General features: G+C 36.1%; 1 protein-coding gene across 4 annotated transcripts in view; it reads left to right on the top strand.

The window, feature by feature from the left end:
- The first annotated feature begins 7,717 nt into the window (after positions 1-7,717).
- Positions 7,718-22,487, top strand: part of LOC124210989 (Matrix metalloproteinase 1) — a 30,110-nt gene continuing 15,340 nt past the window's right edge. For all 4 annotated transcript variants that reach the window (XM_046609553.2, XM_046609551.2, XM_046609554.2 and 1 more), the window contains exons 1-2: positions 7,718-8,671; positions 18,752-18,875. In XM_046609553.2, the coding sequence (XP_046465509.1) occupies positions 8,531-8,671; positions 18,752-18,875 (265 nt within the window). In that variant the 5' untranslated portion in view covers positions 7,718-8,530. The remainder of the gene's footprint in view (positions 8,672-18,751; positions 18,876-22,487) is intronic.

Here is a 22,487-nt window from a genome sequence, read left to right as displayed (position 1 = left end):
AACGTTCCCAAACAATTGCAATGCGTATAGGTAAATTTAAATTCACCCGATTCCTACGGATTTCGAATTTCAATGTAAAGTCTGCATTCCAACCGTTTATCGTCGATGCGAGAATTCACGAAACACGCTGCACGTTCGCCTAATATATCCTTGCATTCGCGATTACTCCGAATTCTTCTCATCGGCGATTAAAACGAGTGGATACGTGATATCCGTCAAAATATCCGCTCACCGATGCTCGGCGAAAAATAATACGTATGTACGTACAATGCAATTCAAGACCTTGTAGTTAAAGGATTCACAGCACGCGGTCATCGTCCGTTTCAAAATATTCCACTGTTTCAGTTTCGGGGAATATGATTACCAATAAATATTTTTGCGAAAATATTTATGGGAAATACCGTAGATAATATGTAGAGGGATTTTGTATTATAATGATTCAAAAAATCCGTGGCGTCGGGTAATCGACAATGATTTCACCAATTGAGTATTTGAGTGAAATTGTTTTTTTCCATTCTTAGGGGTGCATAATGCAGTGCAAGCAAAAATAATGAGGACGTATTTTTTGTTTTTCGATAAAAATGATAATTTTTCATGTCATAGGTGATTGAATTTCACTGATTTTAATATATATAGATATATATCAACATGGGTGACGTCGCAATGTTATAGTTTTCAATCTGTTATATTGGTGGCAATTTTGATTCAATCGAAAAAATAAAAAATATGTCCAAAATATTTTTTTCCAATCTAGAAGAATATGAAATAAACAAATTTCATTCAAATACTCAATTCACTGGTAAGACCGAGATGTCGGAAATTCTCTTGGCCGACGTAATATTCGACGATTAGATCAAAAATTTGTCAACTATCAATACCCCGCGCTTCTAAAAATAATCGCTGCATCGATTAATCGAGTCCAGAAAAATAATCGAATAAGACTCGATTGAATCGGTAAGAATGAATCAATTAATCGAATATTTCGTATTTTTTTTCAAACAGTGCATATGACACCAAAATTTGATAAATTTCAGTATGTAGTCTTAATGGCAGAAAAGTTTTTTGATGATCTATAGTTTCATTAAAAATATTTTTCAACTTGAGGTAAAAATATTTATTTATCTTTCACTTATTCATATGAAATAGATACTTAGTTAGTAAGACAATGATAATAATTGATACTGTAATCACATAAATTGATATTGTATTGCGTAATTCATGGGAGTTAAAAACCAGATATTGATTGCGAGTGAAAATAATCGAGTCGGTAGATTTAGCGAGTTTGGGAAATAATCGATTTAATCAAAATGTGATGTGAAAAGTTGCTGTTGTAATTAGGTACGAGACACGAAATGGCGTCTTCTGAATTTGAGTATTACGACAGAAACGCAAATGTGCTTAGCGCGATCTCTTGTATTGATATAATTTAATTTACAATTAAAGTCTTGTCATCTTTTCTTCTCATTCTTCTACGCGTTGCCAGATTCATTCCGCGATACAATTCGGGCTACTGAAAAAAGAATTCATCGAGAAACTTGTCGACCGTGAATTGGCGGAGAAAATTCACAGTCACCGACGTATTTATTAAGGAGGACTGGTAATACACATGTAAACGTTCGTTACGACGGTCGTTTTGTTATCACCGAATTTCAAACCATTGTGTACAATTTTTGTAATCTCGAAATCAAAGAATCGGCCAGTTGATTGATGAAAAACGGATGTAAATCGAGCCTTGTAGAATTAAAAGTATGCAAAGCAAAATGGCAGCAAACTGAGTGATCAGCTGATCATCTTAGCCTTGTTTTAGCCAATTTACCCGAATACGAATGGATAGAAAATTTCGTGCAAGTGATTACACATTCCTTATTCGTTGGATTGAATCGACGAAGATATAAATTTATGGGTTAAAAAAGTAGAGGTTTATAATTAGCTGGCACCCTGCGCTAAATTGCGTTTTTCGACAATATTTTTGGAATGTTTTTAAATACTCGGTTAGATTGTTCGATCGTTTTCTAGATTCGACGCGTGCCGAACGGAGAAAGGTTGCAAAAATTTAGTGTTAGTCATTTCATTGTCTTACGATTCCGATTATCCTTATACAGAGAAAAAGTGAAGTATTCATCGAGAGAGTGAGTTGCACTCCAAAACGATGCATACGCTGCTTACTATACCCGTAACATGTACCCATCCATGTATGTGCGATAAATATACCATATAATATCGTATACAAAAATTGTCAGCCAAAACAAAAGGCATTCCCAGGCATGGGATGTGGTTGAATTGTTGTGATTCACCCATGGTCAATAGACTCGCGGGGTTTTTGATCACAGTTGATATTTCATCGCCTTCCTCCGGTGACACGTATTATGACTACTCCGTATGTAATAAAGAAATAATTCAATCACGGCATTGTGGCTTTGCGGCAATATCGCGAGGGATGAGAAATGCGAAATGAATCTCGACGAACGTTACATCTTTACGAGGTAAACGTCCACAGCTTGATGAGTCGGAAATCAACACTATGAGCATTTATCAACATTAACGTATTCGGAAGAAACGATGTTTCCTCTCAAAATGCAGAATGATAAATACTAGAGTAAACGTTAGTTCGGGTATTGATTTTTCTCTTCGAATTGATTCAAAGTTACGAAAAATATAGCAGATTTGTTTGATTTCATTTTACGATCATTGGTAACGAATATTGATATTTTTCGATCAACGTTAATGTCAATTCAATTTTGGAAAATTCGATATTCAATCGACTTGGAACCAAAAATCAACATTTTTTTTTCATTTCCAAGGAAACTATGGAAGCCTAGGAATATATTAATTTGCTAAATTAACAAAAAGTTTAATTGATTTTCAACTCACTAACATTCGTCAAAAATGAAGCCTCAAATTTTCCAACTCCTCAACGATTTGATCGGATAAATGAATTACATAATCGTACCGTTCAACAACTAACGCATAACGCTCCTAAATCGAATACTACCTGACAGTGCCAAAATTTAGTTATAATTCTCACGTAACTTTATTTTTCAGTTGGATGCTTTATTCAGCATTTGGCGTAAAAATTGAGAAGACATTCGACTGTTGTATTGTGACGATTGTGAGTAATACGTGCGATGTAATAATTGAAAAGAAAAAGGGAACAGTTTATACGTGATGTAAACCTTGTGCTTGTATGATTCCATGAAAAATGTTCACAAAGGAACTTTAGTAATTCTGGAGCAATGAGATTCGTATCATTCGACAAGAAGTGTGAAAATTCATCGGTCGACATTTAGAGACTACATTCAACCACATCCTACGAATGAGTAATGTATCCTCAATTTATTCACGTACAAACGTGCACAATACGAGTAAATGTGACTCACGAATTATTAATCCTCGATACGAGATTCTAAATAATCTCCGCCTCGTATAAACAAAAGCTCCACAGGATTTCTTAGCGGTAAAACATTCATCAACGGATGTCTTTCCTAGAAAAAAAAACAACTTTATTGTACGAGTTTTAATTTATTGAAAAGCTGTTTAGTAACTAATTATTTATTTGTTCTTCTCTTCCAGAGAAATAAATCAAGGATGTTTCTGGTCTGTTTCTACTTTTTAATTCGAATAACGAGTGATGAAAAAATTATATTTTTGATCGTATATTTTCGTGGTTTCAGTAATAATAAATATTAGGATGTGACAAGAAAACAAATTTTCTTTTCCTTGTTTACAGGTTCGAAAGTTTCATTCAGGAATAAAAATACGCCTGTTTAAATTTCAGCTCTTAATATTAACTCTAAGAGGTTGCCCATCACATTTTTCTATTTTTCATAAGAATAACACGAGAAAAATGGTTTTTGCTCCTTCTGATTATTATAACTAGCTAACGATGCGAATTTTTGTAAAAAAAAATTTATTTACACACCTAAATAAATATGGTGATAATTAAAATATAAAAACAATATTGAGGGTGAAATGCAACATGAATTTACGTCTGAAAATCCTATGAGAATTAGAAAGAAATTGATTTTTAGTGAAATTATTGAAAGTGTGACGAAAAAAAAATAGTTAAAAGCACGAAGATTTAACAATAGTGTTTTATTTACGAAATGTGTAATGATTCGTTGAAAACGTCGACTTGTTGGTGGGTCAAGGCTGGTAAACTCCCTTAGTCTACAAGCTGTTATTCCATGACTGTTCAGAACTTGCGAACCATTCGATTTATTTGAGTAAATATTGCGAAATTTATAAAGAGCAGGGAAAGAGAAAAAGATACCATGAGACGTGTGTGCGGCCAAAATTGTTGTAAAAAAATCATTCAAAAAGCAATACTTGAGCCAATGGTAGAATAATACATCTGGCGTAATCCCAATGCAGAATAAAAATTAAAAAAAAAAAAGATATCTGGATCCGAATAAACTGGATAGGAATTTAGCTCAACACAGTAAAATCGTATGATTGTACCGTTTTCTGTTTTCTCAGCTCATTTCATCTGAATCAAATCCTTTCAAGTAGATTTTTTCATACGCCTAATGCAATTATTTTATGATTGATCTATAAGAAATCTGTCTTATTGATAAATCTGCCAGAAGTTATACCATTATTTACAAAAAAAAAGTTATCATAAATTCACAGTTGATTAAAAAATACGTCATTGTCATTGCAATTATTTACTTGTTTGAGAAAATAAATTTGAAATTGTTTCAAATTCCTGTTGAAGAGAAAAAAAATTATACAATTGAGAAATTTTTCACTACTCAAATAATACGAATAACTTAATAAATTCGTAGTTACGAAAAAAATACTTTATCGTAGAAGTTATAATGAGCTTTTTCGTCTGTTGGAAGAAAAAAAATTTGGAACCATTTTGAACCTAGTAAAAGAACAAAATCTGCTGATCACAAAATTTTCTCATCAGTGCGACGGTGTACCAAATTATTTGAAATATTACGACTCGGCACAAAAATGTACCACGTTTACTATTCAGAATCAATTTTTAAAGGATTCTTTGACAAAGCAAAAAAAGAAAAAAATGACAAAAAAAAACCAACTAGATTGTACGCGTATTTTTTCTTCAAGGTTTCCCGATAGCAAAACATCGATAAACTTTATTTTATTTCATTCCGTTCCTTGCGATAGTTTGCAGTCAATATTTACCGAAGATAGGAAACAATATCTGTTAACACGTCGTTATAGAACACGGACAAATGTCACAAGTCGCGTGAACCTTTTTCCAACTCCACCCAATCCACCAAGATAATAGTTGTTACAATCTGACTGCGATCTCTGTATGCGGAAAGAAAATCACCTGGACAACTCATATTATGTGAGAAAGTCGTCTTTTAGACGTCTTTTGGACAAGCAAAAAGACATCGTGAAGCTCGGATCTCGGACAATCTTGAGACATAGATTTTAATACATCGAAAAGATGTCTTAAGGCCGTCTTTTTTGTACGACATTTCACCGTCAGATGGATCTGCATCTCAAATAAAATAGATCCTGTAACGCGCATGCGCATTACGTTGTAGCAGACGACGGACCATTTGGCCGTTAGATAATCACTCTTTATGACGCCGATAGCGATTAAACCATGCGCATATCGTTATTGCTACGGGTAAAAGCTTCATATACAAGCGTATGGTTGGATAACAAAAAGCCGTAGAACAGCAACATTAATAAAACTATCATTCGTTAGGTGACCAATGCGCTGATGACCGTGGGTATATATCATGGTTACGCGTTGTGTGCTGCAATTTTTTCATTGCACAGGTAGCATCGCTAAAATTCTCGATTAACAAATTATGCTCATTGTTATCATTCGGCTACAAATCAGCGACTTGACTTACTATTTAGCCGATAGGATGCAACGACCGTGTAGAAAATACCGTTGCAGATTTTTTCTTAAAGAGCATGCGACCACAAACTTTGTTAGACTTATTTAAATATCGTTTTCCTGAAACTGAGTTGGCTAACTAAGCAGTATAATTATACGGAAGAAAATATTTCCTCATTATCCCTTATATAGTAATTCACAAACCAGAGTCGTATCACTGACAAATCCCACTTTTTCCCTATGAACGATAAAGGAAATTCGTTTCAGCGATTAGACAAAAAATCAATCCAACGATTCAGGTATACAGGTATGTACCTATATACATATACATGTGTACACAAGTTTACAAGCCAGAAAAACTGGGTCACAGCTGATTGATACGGACTGATGTAAGTGAGTTAAAAGTACAAGCAAGGAAAATGGGGGCAAAACGGACACCAAGGTTGAAATTTTACAATTTTGTCGGAATAAGTTTCTCGAATTATTCGAAAGTGTTTTTCTTTGCTTATTTCTATCAGAACTTTACGAGTTCTCATTTAATTTTTTAATTTCAATTATACCGAATGATTTTTGTTCGCGTTTACTGTTTGCGTTTGTGAACATCGAAGTAACTGTCGAAAGTTAGTGAGGCTAAACCAAAATATGACCAAATTAACAGAAATTTGCTCTGTCGTGTTTTTTCCATAACATTTTCTTTACTTGAGGTTAATTAATTTCCAGCCTTTTTCATCCTTCACTTGTTTCATTTCTTCTATTTTGCGACTCGATGCTAAAATTTTATAAAACATTGCTAACATTGCAAGTTGTTGCGCTGCTCGTTGCTGGTGCTGCACAGTGAAAACGACTGCGGGGTCATTCGGTATATACTATAATATATAATACATTCTTTGCACAATTTTTGTTCACTCAAGCATTTCGATAATTTATTCACCGGGGTGGTGTGATGTGTCAAATATATCAAGGGCCAATGAATTATAATGAAACCGAGATAGCCAAACCGTATTTAGAACTACACGTAAAGAAATGGTCCGATACTAGATGATATCAGAAGAGAGTTCTCGAAATGTAGGGAAAAACCAGAGAGAAATGAATGGAGTAAATAAAGGAGTGAAAAATTTTGATTACTTTATTGACAGGTTTCGGGAAGGGAATAAAAATTTTTTCTTATTAATATTTGTGGTCGTATATATACTTTATTGTGTTTTTTTTTTTTTTAATTTGTTTGCAGAATTTATATATTTCCAAGCTTACACGATTTTTTTAATACTGCGGAAAAAAAATTTGTACGGTTATATACATAATAAACGTATTCTCTAATTTGTACATCGGTTTCTTATTCAGAAAAACTTTTTGTTTCGTCACGTTTGTACCGTTAAATATTTGATTTTTTATCGTCGCGCTGACAACAAATTTTCATCAACAGAAAGTGTATTGAACTCGCTTCTGAATAAAAAAAACAATAAAAAAAAAAAATAAAAAAAAAAATACATGTTTCAGAGACTGCTGTTATAAATAGTTTTCTAATCGTAATACGAGCCTGATTAGCGTCCGCGATATTTCTCAATCAGAATGAAAAATCGATATTGTTTGTGATTTTAAAATGTGAATAAAAGTTTCATGGATTATCAAGTTCGTTAAGACGTTCGTTTTCCATTTCTAATTCAGCTGGAAATAAAATGACGAATATATAATTTCGCTACATATGCATAGAACGATATACAACACATTTGTATAATTTCAATAGCCGCAACTTTGAGCCATTGTTAGAACTGAGGATTAATACCAGCGTAAGGGAGATTCATTCGAATCGAGAGAAGGGGAAATTCAGGCTAATCGTACGGTGGGGGGCCACCTGTAAGCATAAAACCAGATGACTGGCAGGCCGTGAGTCAGAGTGGCGGCGGAATTCGATAGGCCAGCTCGCGATCGCGCCTTTTTTCATTTATTAAACACCAGAAGAAAGCACATTTCTCATTTTATTACAGACAAATAAATACGTTCGTATATAGTTGCTACTTCACATTTCACAACTGCTAGTCCATACAGATAACGGGAATCGGAAATAAGTGCATCATATATATGTATGTGTACATACACATACGTATGTGATATATACATAAGTGTGTTGAAGTATCGTTTTTATTTGCGTATCGTAACAGGCTTGTATAAATTTATCGTTAAACAATATTAATAAACGTTCGAGAATCGTTCGAAATACATTTAGATAAATAAATAAACAAATAAACCAAGTCTGGAAGAAGGGAATGATAAATTAATTAAAATAGAACCGGTGCTTCTAACTCTGTAGTAAATTCTTTTTTCTGTATTAAGCAGACGGGTGTAACATTATTAACGATAACGGTATTAATGATAATAAATAAATAAATAATGCTTCTTATTGTATTGAACGTGAAGAGTGGTTAGTGCTATATTAATATACAGTAATAGTAGAACCGAGCGATCGTATCGCGAGTGGCAGTAATCGTAATGAAAATAAAGATTTTTTTACTTCGTTGACTGCTCAGTTTTTGAGAGATCGATTAAAAAAAAAAAAAAATAACTCACCAAAGGAAAGAGGAAGCGATTGTCTTTCGTGTCAACAGAAAAGTAAATTAAAGCGGTAGTAAATATAACGCAACAACTTGATATTGAAATATACAAATTCGTAAAAAAAAAAAGTCGAGATAAATTGAGGGAAAGATAATGACGAACGGACGTGAAATGTCAGCGTCACTTCGTACCCTCCGGCTTGCCGGAACGCTGATTATCATGCTGGTTTGTTGCACTGCCCTTTGTAATGCCGAAGCGGAAGCTGCACCTGTTGTATCGGAAACTGGAGCCATGGTAAGTTGATGATGAACCGTAAAAAAACCATTTCGAAAAAAGTAAACCAGACTAAACTGACAGAGAAAGAGTAATGATTGAAAAATGCTGGCGCTCACGTGTAGCAGTGTTATATACGTAATATGTATCAAACATGTTTCTATATTCATATTTTGAAAAAGACTTTCTTTCAGAAAGACGAAGTACATGAAATTTTCACCGAATTGTTCGATCGCAAAATCGCCTTTTTTCAATTTCTTCAAAGTATAGAAAAGGCAAATAATTCTTACCACCTTGAGGAATATGTCAAATTTTTGAAATTTTGTTCCTGATAAATTAACAATTTTAAAACAGCTAATTAATAATATTTTTAATGAATCAAAACAAAATATTGTTTATTTTGTATCGATTGTACCATTATAGGAGGTTCAGTTAATTAAGAATGTTTAAAAGTTGTAAAATCATGAGAGAAAATAATTCTTAACCATGTTTTATGGGGTCTGGAGACATTTGTCACTCTTCAAAGAGTTTGATACACACGATTGCAAGAAAATATTGTTTCTCAATCTATCTTGTTATCGACTCGTTAAATTCGTCAAAATGCTGGTTTAACGACAGGGAAAAAATATAAGTACTTTTTTTTTACAAGGCGCGATCAAATTTCGAACAAACTTGATTTATGGTTCAATCTGACTGTGAATGTTTTTTTTAAACGAGCCAATTATTACGGATGCCATACCTGAGATTTTGAATCTACGGTAAAATGGAACCAAGCCCGTAAATCAGGAAACTGAAAAAACACGTGTCAACCTATTTTCGTTGATAAAAAGAGCAGGGTAATATGTGCGATATGAAAAGTTTAATACAGAGTTCAGACTTGTATATCCCAAGTGGAATAGTTGTAAAAATTGCGTCGAGTTTAGGCGTCGAAGTAAATTCCTTGCGGATGACGTTCCTCGTCTACTTTCCGCTGATAAAAGGCACGTTAACTACATTACAAAGATACGGTGTTGACGTTACTCAATCTAATTGAATTATATACTTGCTTACCAAATGTGTAGATAGATGAATATCGGGTATTCTTATCTCAATAACTGTGTACTTATTTCACTTAGTCGTCATTTATTATTTGTATGATTGTTATTATTTTTTGTTTAAAGGTAAATCTGAAATCGTTCTTGACATTTACAGTTATATAAAATAAGAAAACTTAGTGTTGACGAATTTTCATAGTCAGAGAGTGTAAATGTACCCGAACAAACGTACTTCCGAGTGAAAAAGGCCACTGAATTGAGTGAGTAGTAGTAGTTATGTAGTTAAAAATTCTCGAAGTTAAGACGCATTTCGATAGTTTTTGCTTTGATGTAAAATGAAATAACAACGCTTGTTATAGGTGAAATTCTATAAATAATTCTCTCAATTTACTATACTAAACGTACTTTCGCTTGGAAGAAGAACCGATCGAATTGGGTGGGCAATTATCGACGTAAAAATTGTCAAATTTAAAGCATTTTTTCTTATTATTCTTTACTCGGTGGAAAATCGCTGTAGTGTAAAAACGAACCATGGAAGATATGAATGTGATCGAGAGATTATTTTACTACACTGATTGTGAGTTGGTAAGTGAGACCGGTTATTTCCATATGACGTAACGAGAGATTCCACCTCGTAACGTCACTCACCTTCACCGAGGCTGTGCTCGGGTATCTCAATGACTAACTACCGGAAGACGGCTGTCCGTATGATCACAAAATGAACGATCTAAGACGCAACCGCAAGCGATTTAACCGAACGTGATAACTTTACAACGGATTGTAAGATACGCGGAAAGCGATAAGGCAACAAGTCGAGTGGAAAGTTGCCAATGAATTGTCACGCTTCTGGCTGCATCTGAAAATCACGCAACGCGTATGAGAAAACAATCTCGGCGAACTCGGCCATTTTTTTTTTGCTGACCACGTGACGTTGTCCTGAAACTTTTTCCGCAGTTTTTATTGCTGTATCAGTTTCACGCGGCAATGGTAACAGAATTTATGGTCAGCTTTTGGGATCTTGTGTAGGTACACTTATCGAAACATAAAATCTGGTCAGATAAAACAAATTCTACTCGAAAAAGACCGCATTTGATATTGAAGGTATTTTTTTGTTTTCTGTATTTATAACGCAAGGGAATCGTAACAGCTGCACAATCTATTCTGTATCTTGATAACTGTGAAATTAACCTGGAACAATCAGCTGATTATTCACTTCGGCGCCATGCTACTTAGCCATGGAGACGAAGTAATCAATCTTAGCAGTGGGAACATCGATACTTGACCTGATACTATGTATGCGCTCGCTGCATTCTTAGTTAGAACTATTTTCTTGTATTAATTCCTTTTATCACTCAGCAGTTAATATAACCTGACAAATTTGCAGTCACTTTTTTTATTGTTAGACAAAGAAAACAATATCTCACATTAAATTTGAATTTAGTAGCTATTCCAGTACGTAATTTTGTCTGGTTTGTAAGATCAAACATATCGAAATACGCCATCTGGTGTTAGAATACATTGTGCCCTATCATAGCTTGATTTAATTTAATCTAACCTAGCCTAGCGTGAAAAACAGTTGTATTTAATCTGAAAAGTTTTTTCCATCCCCTTTTATGACTAAAATCAACTTAATATGATAAAACGGAATGGTAACACATTGCGCAAGGTCTTTCGTGCCTTGACCTCGGTGAAGTGAACCTCAAACGGTCAGCTGATTATCGACTTTGACGCCATGCTGCTTGAGCAAAGCTAGGCGAAGTAGCGAAGCGCTGCAGTAGGCCGCCAAGCAGTGGAAACATCGATACGCAGTCAGACTCGACGGCTTACTATACTTACACGCGTGTTACACCGCCAGGGAAGGATAATGATAATAACAATAATAGCCAGGTTGATAAAACGCTTCACCCGGGCAAGGTCTGCGCCGTCGAGTCACGCGATTCTTTGTCTCGTCATAACGCGCCTGCCTGCACTGATGACAAAAACAGTTAATTGCACGCAGCAGCGACGAGTAAGTCACCAGACGACCAAAACCGACCAAAACGTCACAAGTCAGAATCGATCAGAGATTCGAGAAACGTTTGCACACTCCGCCGACTGGATAAAGGTCGCTTCCGCTATTGCGCACACATTCGATTTTAACCGTCTGTTATTCACAATGCAAAACGGAACTCGAAAGCGACTATCGATTTGCACATTTTAATATCGAATATTGTCGGTCAGTAAATTTATCTGCTCGAATTTACACTCTGCTTATAAATTTCAACCTCAATTCGAATATCTCGAACTTTGCAACCTTGAGGTAAATAAATTTGTCGAACATTAACGATGACCTTAGCATCGATATTTTCAAACCCTATATGGTGATCTCGAAACGTATTATTTATTATTCATTATAACCGAACTTAAACTGCGGGGGAGGAAAGATCTTGAACTGAAAACTCAAAAAAATTAAATATTCTGCTATTTTCTACCATTGCGAGAAAGAACGCTTCAATTTTTCTCTGTTAGGTGGAATTGAGAACCTTTTCTTGGGTACAAGAATTGCTCTAGATTGAAGCAAATACTCTTTGTAATAATTTTTTTTTCATCGTTGAATATTTCGGTGCACACAAACACCTTTTATAATTTTTGGTCCAGCAATTTAAATATCTCTATAACAAGATGTAGAGCAGCTGTTTGACATCTTATATGAATACAAAGTGCAGTCTCTCGCTTACCTTGACTTACGTACGTTAGCGGTTTACAATGTCTGTGACTGCAACCGTAACCGCTTTAGTAAACGTTTCAATTCCCGTAAAAATTCAAAGGCTCATCTACAATCTCCGTACTGTACAACCTTGTTATTGGTTGCATCTACAACGAATACCCAGACATATGGTAAATATCTACAATCTGATTGGCTATCCGTAGAAACGCTTCAGTACAAAGTTAAAATTTGGTTAGATTCGACGGAAACAGATTCTACGAAACAGTCACCAGTTGGCATTGTAAACTTCCTACTGAAGGGGTTACGGTTACGGTAACGGACATTGTAAACCGTCATTTAGTTGAAATATGTCGATGGTTGAGGTCAATGATAGTCTAAAACCGGAAGCGAGTAGTTTTTCGATTGCTGGAGCAAGTGGAGAATCACGATGGTCAAATTCTATGATTATACGCACGCAAGCATACGTGCAAACCAGTGCGTAAATCACGTATCTAATATGCTTAAGAAATCCGCGCATTATCTCATTGTAAGTCGAACTCGATCATGACGAGAATAACATTTTTGAAACAGCTGAAAATCGCGCCCTCGTTCTTCCGCCTCAGTGGCAATGAGACGCGACTTGAATTATATACATTACTTTTATACATTTATTATATACATATATATTTAGTAATTTGCTATAAAACGTTGTTGCTTCTGAAAATTATACTTTTCTGTTCTTCCGAGTAATGTATTATGTATCCTCAAACTTTGAAAAATGTTAGGGTTTACATTCGCGGGATCATTATGATAAGTTCAAAAAATTGAGGGAAACACTCGCTAGTTGGAGGTTATGGCATATTTTGCGTATCTTCTCATCAATTTATCGAACTCTTCTCAGCGGCGAAACAAGTGCAACGATAAACTATGTATTTGGGAAAATTTGAAGCGACTTCGTGTGCGTTCCGAAACTAGCTGGCAGCGCTAAAAATTCCCTAGGACAGAGGCAGAGCTAGTCACAAACTCGACAGCGCAGAAGAGATAAAAGGCAGTCGACAGCACTGGGAGCTAATTTCTAGACGCACCCTTCGTCGCTCGGTAGAAGAAGAAAGAGCAACACTCGATTTGTTGAATCTGATGGTAAAACAGAAGGTATCCCGGAATCCCTTGAAAAAGATCGTCTCGTATCGTAGTAGGAAATTGTTAATGATGTATGTGACTTGACGCGGAAATAGATGGAGATCATCGTTGTCTTCGTGGAGGCAGCGGCCTTCGTGTGAGAAGATCCCACAGTCCGAACACGAATGAGCTGTCATTGGAATATTAAGAGTGAGGCGAGCGAGCCTGAAGCAAATGCGGCATATGACACGTGTAAAATCCCTGTTTACGATATTATTTTCACTCTATTTCTTGTTGTTTGAACAAAAACGTGCAACGCATAGTTTGCCAGGATTTCTGCCCTCTTCGCATCAACACGCGGTAGGAAAATTCCTATTCAAATCTCCTCTTCGTGTTTATCAAGATTAAATTCCATATTGGAATAGAAGAAGACTGCATGCGTGGATTCGATTAAATTGCGACGTGTCGCCAATTCAGTGCGCCGCACGTGCCGCTATCCTGAATCACCGTGGATTCGAAAACAAGTGAGAAACTCCACAATTCAGATGCAATCAGAGCTTTGCGTCGCGTTTCGCACTCTCTTAGAATACTACCGCAGAATATAAAAACTGTGTCTTCAGACCGAGATAGCGCGAAGATTGTGATTGTCTTCGCACGAGCTTTCGAGCTCGTTGCAAACGATAAATTATCTCGTATCTTCTGAACGTGCCAAACTTGTCCACAAATCTAATTATGTATACCTAATGTAACTATCTCAGTAAAACGAAAGAATGCCATCAGCTTCGGATCATCGCATGCGGTTCTCTTGTGATTAAAAGTTTTATTAATAGCAAGAAACTCAACAGATCGGGAAAAAAGTTAAATCGGTAGCATTCAAAAGTAATTTTTAGTTTCAATTCGTGGATTTCGAATGAATCTAACTGGATTGACTTTAGTGGCAGGTTCTGAACCTTCGGTTTAAAATTGAAAGTCAGCTAAAGATTTTGCTTTCTTTGCACACGGGAAGGTACATAGCGAGAAACCGATGCAGAAGTGCGACGAGGAGATTGAGAGAAAAAGAGAAGAAGTCAGCAGCGGAGAAACATGTGCCTAACAGATAGGACAAAGACTCTTTTATATTCAGTACTTGACTCGAAGATGCGAGGTTCTGTGGAATACTGATGCGTTCGATCGCATTGACAAAGACCTCTCACTCAAGGCCGGGCCGCCCACCGAAATTTGAATAATCATAAAAGAATGCAAAACAAAGAGGAGATCTACGCAAACCAGAGACACGCTAAAAAGACAGGAAAGAAGAAAGAGTCAACATAAAGACTTTCGTTATCAACTCTATTACCTTTCAGTTTCTGTCTTTGATGCTGAGCGATCAATTATGCATTGGGCGTACATTCCGGTAACAACAACGTGCAAACGATAGAGTTTATACAAAATGAGGATGGAACAAGTACAACTTAAGTTGATTTAAGTCGAATTAGGTGAAAACAATGTCATCGCCCTCTTTTTACAATAAAGTAATTGAACTTAAACTCTTGATCAGATCTCCGCGGATTGGCCGGAAAAACAACTTGGATGAAACGAACATGAGGGTTGATTATAATAAACTAATACTTGTCAGAATCATCAACATATAGAAAACGCACGTCGTCGGGTAATTTGTGCGGAATTCATTCGCCAACGAAATGAGCTATTGTTCTTTGATATCGGACAAGCTATAAGAATTTGACATCGATAATTGATCGTCGATGATACAAAGCGTCCCAGATTACTAATCACTGATCTGTTTTGATCAGAATACAGTTTTCAATCTTTTTTTATACCCAGGTAATAGTTTTTTGATAAAAGTTATCAGAACTCAATTCAGTTGTTGATTCTAAACCTCTGTTTCTTGATTTTTCGTTTTCAACACTTTTTGACTGGACTGTACAACAGGTCTGTTTACCTGTTGCGATTACTCGTTTGCTATCTCCATGGAGGGATCGATTCATATTAAAATCGCGTCTGCAACGCCGCAAATGACTCGCATGATATCAGTTCGTTGCAGTGATAATAATGAGAAAAGATACGGATGCCAGCAGCGTCCGAGCGATTAGTCTTCTCAGGAATAATCGCACGTGTCATTTCGCCTCGTGGCATGGAACTTGCGGCCTGATGATAATTTTTTCTACAGTGAATCGTCGAGGAGCGCGCAGGCTGCACCTTTCGTTTACACTACACAATCAGTCATGCAACATATTTGTTTAATGAATCCCCACGCCTTATACCAGGGCAACATTAAACGCGTATCTACAATGCCTACAGAAACGCCTTGGTACAAATTATATCTGTGATAAGGAGGCAGAGATATGAGATACGCACTCGCCAAAGATTATTTCGTTTTACTTACACATCGTCGCTGAAGGTTCGTTTTTTTTTAAATTCTTCGGATAAAGAGCTACGGAAGTGAAATAACGAGTCTGGAAAGCTTATGGAGCTGAAAGACATTACACTTTCTTCACAAATTTAATCCCAAGAAAGGACAATCTTAATTAAGGGGATGCTTTAGTTAGTAATTACCGACCGTGTCAAATGCTATTCATTGTGACTGTTAGTAACGCCTATAATGCATTATTTATGCAAATATGTCACAGTCGGTACAATACTACATGCAAAGCCGATTGCGATTATCAACGAACAAAATATCATTTCTTTTTTCAAACAACGATGCCAAGAAATGCTTCCCGCGCGAAACGAAAAATATTTTGGATATTTTAGTTTGGCATTCCGCATAGAATATCATTGACTGCGGCACTTCTACATCAGTAGTGTGAGTACGCTTTGATAATATTATAATTAAGTAATATTTTGCTCAGTCGGTAAAGAATTACTATAGCATGCTTTTAAACGATGAAGAATACGTATCAAAGTTCGAAAAATTGGCGAAATCACATTTGCAATCCATTTTCTCTCACTTTGTGGTAATGGCATATTACTATCATACAACCGAATCCCATATGTTCGAATTTTTCCACCAATTTCCGACACGTTTCTAAGTGATATCATTTCCCAAAGTTCTAAGCTACATCTCATTTACAATCAGGCAAAGAAAGAAACTGTGAAATACGAATTTCTGAGTTCTTTAGTAAAACGGGAACATTCGAAAGAGCACAAGTTTAGTAAGAAACGACTATTCGATAAATGTGATTAAAAAATATGTTCTTGATCAATTTGCATTCGTCTCGATCATCGATGACGCAACTTGTAATTGGGTAAAGCGATTTTCGTCCGTTTTTCTCCAACACTTTCGTTTCGTATTGCAACGCGGTGTTAATTGTATTCGTCGTATCGATACCTGTTACGTTAAGTATAAGTCATTGATGATTCACACCAGAAGTTATTCGAATACTCGCCTCCGGGGATAGTCTAATCGACGAACTTGCAGGTAGTGGATAATTTTTACTTGGAAGTAACGCCTTGATATTGAACGACAATCTTGCGGAAATTCAAAGAAACTGATTTATCAGAATTCAAGCGTAATTACACCTTCGGCAATAAATGAACCAACCGAAGACTGATGAATGAACGTATTCATAGTCTGACGTACTACGCGCAGGTGAAAGATGAGAAGGCGCCGTTTCAAGGCCAAATCCAAGAACCAGAGCTGTCAAACTTTCCCGATTTTTTTTTTTTTAACAATTTTCTCCGATGATGTTCTTTTTTTTATTCTACCCAGTAGTCATGAATTTGCATGTTTCTATAATAATCCCTATGATTATTATTTCTTTTTCATTATTACCATGAAATTACTAAATTAGATCACATCAACCACATATTAATGTGGTTAGTTTTGTATGATTTTCATTTGTGTAAACAATATTGTCTATATAGTTACAAAACTATCCAAGGAGTTTATAGAAAAGGGGTGGGGGATCGGTGACGAAATATTAACTGTACAATTTTAGCACGCCATAGATCAAGATATATTGCTTATTGTATACGTGAATATCTATAATGCTTGATTAAGCACACGTCCATTAAATAACGGTTGTTTATATCAATCCCGCCATTACATAAGCTAAAATTGCGGCATTAGTCAGTTCGGTTCGATTATTAATCGTTTTATCTCTTTCTGCAATCGTTGTGAAAGCAAAATGACGCCAATGATGCATGTTTTTCCAATTTTTTGAGAAATTTTTTTCAAGGTAAAGGAAATGAAAAAAAAAAAAAAAAAAATAAGCAACGACTACTCCTTTGTACTGTATGCGTGATTTATTATATTATTTTTATCTTGGATACAATTTTAAGAATCGAGCTTAACCACATTGTTATTTATACAATCCACTGTTTACGGTGAATTGACTTCCTTAATTCTGGCTTCACATCGTCTTCTTTGTCCTACTCTGAGAATTAAGCTGCATCTATATATAAACTTTTACACAATTGAGTACAGGAAATACCGCGAATCAATCGCGATGCGACCTGTGCAACAGTTTCGATTAAGGATCCACACTTACTAGGAAAAAAACTCACGCACACATATAATACATAATATGTATAACTCGACTTTTTATATCAGATTCGTAGATTCGAAAAGTCTCTCTGTTCAAATAGGAGTCATCGTTTTTATCGAATTCAACTTCGTTCACCTTACATTGGTCACAACTTCTGAAATTTCAATTTTACGTTTCTTTGTTTCTTTCTACTTTCTTGTTCAGACTGTACACCCTATGTATCCTCAATTTAAGTGTCAGTGCCAGACGGTGCAACAAACCGCACAAGAATGCGTAAAACGTTTTATTCGTTCATGCAATTGTGCTACGTGACACAATATTGTAATCGTTTGGAACTATAATCGCACTTCCTTTGCAGTCATAACTGATAATACATATTGTATAGAAAATTTTTTACCCTAAAATAATTTTTCTCTCGTTCCTGCTTCCTTTTCTTGACAAGTTCACTTTATTTTTCTTCTTCTTGATATTGATGAAACAAGTTTTTCCTTCAGCCTCCTGCTTTTCTGTTTTCAAAAATATCTCGGCAACAAATAGACTGATTCAATGAATGCGGTTTTTTAATCTTTTGAGATTATGAGCTAAAAGTGATCGAGCCTTTACCGAGTTATTTGCGAAAACTCGAATTCTCTTCGTTCGGTCAGCTGTATGTCTAGAGAAGAAAAAATGGATTTTGATGGTTTCAACCTGAATCGATACGCTACACTATAAAAAATATGCTTCGCTGACGAGTAATAATATCATTCTAATTTTAGTTTCTTTTCTCTGATTACAGCGGTACCTGTCCCAGTTTGGGTATCTCCCGCCAGTGAATCCAGCCAGCGGAGGAATTATATCCGAGGATACCCTCGCCAAAGCTATTGCTGAATTTCAATCCTTTGCCGGGATAAATATAACCGGTAAGTTTAATATACCTACACTTCTTCGTATTTCGTACAAGAAACCCGCGACAGTGTAACGCAGCTAAAATACCGTATGGATCGAAACTTTTGAATCAAAAGTATCAATTTACAAATTTTTATTTTTATTTTGTTTTGTTACAAGGCCGGTGGTCGCGAGTGTTTTACCGTCTAGTCTAGTCAAACGTCAATAAGGTCCCAACAAGGCGGGTTAATTGCGGTAGATGTACAACGGTAAATGATAGGTCGGATACGAAAAAGGAAAAGGAAAATTCGGATCGGTTTTGCAATTGTAATACGAAAGGAATTCGCCGAAAGCCTGCCCTAGCATAAAGAATTATGAGAATGGCTTGTTTGCTGGTGGGTTTGTCTGCAGCTTGTTGAACAATTCGCCCGGGCAAGACGTTCACTGCCAAGGATAACATCTCGGTGCACTCCGACTGTATATAGATATAATATGTATATATGTACAGCGGACAAGAAACTCCTCTCGGCAAGGCTATGCCTAACTCCGAGTTGCAGCGAGAATCTCCAATAACCGGCGTCTTTTACCGTAAAAGACATAAATAAACATTTGTAATGCATACGAAGCTTATAAACACGACAAAAGACCTTAAGAAACATCGTAATTATGATTATATACCTATATGTATGTAATTATTGTTTTTCATCTTAAATTGCTCCAAGTAATTTGATTTCATTTTTACAAAGGCTTGGCTTAAACCCTTTCACTAACATTGGGATGCTCGGTGTCCCACCTTAAAAATTTTTATATCCTGACCTTATCACATTTTTGTTTACAACTTCAAATGATCTTTGTTGCTTCGTATGACTGTTAAAATACGGAAAAGTCTAATTTGATTGTTTTTTAGATCCTACATCCGCCATGTTGGTTTCGCCATTTTGGATTCATAAATTATCAAATTCTGGTTTCAGATTCGTGATCAGCTACAACCCAAAAACCCCCAAAATATTGAATTGATAAATGTGTTACTGAAACGGTTAAATTCACGCTCAAAATATTGCAACGTTGAATGCCACTCAAATGAAAGCGGAAAATAAAAACACGTTATGCCGTAAATTTTTGTTAGCAAAAAGCAGTTGAAAAGATATGTTTATTTATGAAAAAGGGGTGAAAGCATCGCGTTCGACTATTTTTATTCAACGCGGTTTTAAGACATCTGAAGGATTATTTTTAAGAACAGACGTTGATGAAATAACGACAAATTTAAAGGAAAGTGACGTCAAAGTGACAATTTTCAAGGAAGTAATTACAAATTTTAACGAAACAGACGTTAAGCTGACATTTTTTCGATGATTTCAAAAGGTTTAAGCGGCTATTTGTGAAGAAATCGGCGCTATGAATGAAAAATTCAAAGAAAACGACGACTTCGCGGCGATTGTTTTTACTTCCATAAGACGTTATCAATTCGACTTTACGGCGTCTTTTGCTTCTAATACCACGCGACAACAGTTTCAGGTCACTGGACTGATGCACCGGAACGAAGCAGCGCATAAAACGCATGAATATATGATTTACGATATCCAGGATGGCACACAAGACGTCGCGACGTGTCAGCCCATGTATCAAACGTTACTAATTCTGCAGTCCGCACTATCTTCCGGCTACAATATCTCCTGATGATTCACTCTCGGCTATTAATCCGGGAACGCGAATTTAAATTTCAACCAGAGTCCACAGAATACGTTGTAGATGCACATATAATGGGGATTCCATGCCAAATCACCGGGATTTAGTTCGAAATATTTAATATTCTTTGCTCAAAGAAGCTGTTGTTCAAACGTTTTTGAAATCGTCTTGCAGATAAATCAAAAATAGTGTCAGGAAACGCTGTCAGCTTTTTTTTGTAGGCAAATACGTCTGACCGACCATATTGAAAAAAATTTTTATTTTTTTTTTACAAGTCTCACGCCGTGAAATGTTCTCCTTTTTGTATTCAATTTGTTTGTCGTCATATACGAACCGTTACAGTCAACGTTGTGGTATTTTTAGTACATACATCCAAGCAAAATATTTATAAAAATATCATTGAGTTTTCTTAGAGAATATATTGAAAATTTGGAAAAAATTTGCATACTCATAACTCAAACACGCAGCATAAAATGAGCAAAAGAAAAGAATATATATAAATTTTGAGCGTTCTGGAGGGGCTTTACAATTGCTTAAAAATATTTCAACGAGGCTGAAAATTGTGAGGTCAAAAAGGGGTGGGGATATTGTCACAGAATTTCCTATATATTTTTTATGCAATTGCGAAAACTGTACCTATTTTTACAGACAGTGCATCACCGCGGCGCTTCGACAGAAATAATGGTATACTCATTGTCAGTAATATTTTTACAAACTAGTCGCGGTCCAAGGTTGAACTGGTAAATATGTACGTACATGCATTTACGTTACATGCATGTAATTATTCAACCTTTCCTCGCGTGGCGTTACATGCAAATAAATCCGTTTCCCGTTCTTCTCATCGTCATTGCCGTAGCTCGCGGAAGGGGAATTGGTTCCGCATTTTATATGCTCCCTAATTAACTTATACACATCATCAATGCCTAGTCAGAGGCCGGATTATACGATCAGAATTCACTGAGCTAGCTGATCTTTTTCTAGTTCTTCCCTTTCTCTTTCTCCGTTCGTACAGCTCGGGGTGTACAGGATGATTTCACCAGAGTGTGAATCAGTTGTCACTGAACGGACTTTTTCTTTTTATTCGGTTCTGGTCCTGCGGTTCCCAGGGATTTCCTCGCTCACAGGAAAAGTATACCCACGGCCTCTGGTTTATGGATTCAGCACATCGTCAAACTTGCCGGTTTGTTTCTAATAGGCCTCTTTTCACTACCAATCACTTCGGTCAAAGTTCATTATATCAGCAGTTTGACGAGGAAAATACCTCGGCAAACAAAACCTGTTGTGTGTTTTTTCCTTCGATATGTTTCATCGTCCTCTAATGAAGTTTCAATGATAGAGACTAATAGATCCAAGTGTGAACGGATACACTAATTCAGAACAATAGAGAAGTAACTACAAATAATTATCGGTGAAGTAATCTGTTTTAAATTGAATGGAAGAAGGCCGATTTGATGAAACTACGTATCAGGATTTTCACATTTTTAGCTCCATAAACATCCGTAGAAGTTTGACCAAAATCCTTGATCCGGAGGCTTGGTACTTTTCTCATTCACTCTGCGTGTGGAGCTGCAGCTTATACCTGCAATGCAGGAAAGGACTCGGTTTCGCTAAATCGAGCAATTGTTTGCGGTTACTTGTCGGTGACCAACTTTCTGCATAAAGTTATTGTATAAAAATCGGTTGCGGAGGAATTCATCTCGCGGATTGGAAACCAGCTACTTGGGGCGAAGCCGCCGACGTGACTCGGTTGGTGTTTTATGGTTGTATATACCTATGTATACATATATGTACAAGTTGCAGAATCAAAATTCCAACCGCGGCGTCGACTCGCCGCCTCGTCGCGTTGCAGATCATTGAACTGCAGGACTTTGCATTCGCTCTGATGATCCTGGGCTTGATACGTGTTCACGTGACTCACCCGATTCGTTAACTTGAGTCATCTCGCTTCGTTTAACAAGCCG

The sequence above is a fragment of the Neodiprion pinetum genome, chromosome 2 (genome assembly GCF_021155775.2).
Source record: "Neodiprion pinetum isolate iyNeoPine1 chromosome 2, iyNeoPine1.2, whole genome shotgun sequence".
Lineage (NCBI taxonomy): Eukaryota > Metazoa > Arthropoda > Insecta > Hymenoptera > Diprionidae > Neodiprion > Neodiprion pinetum.
The sequence above is the reverse complement of the archived record's forward strand: the minus strand, read 5'-3'. Positions and strand labels throughout refer to the sequence as shown.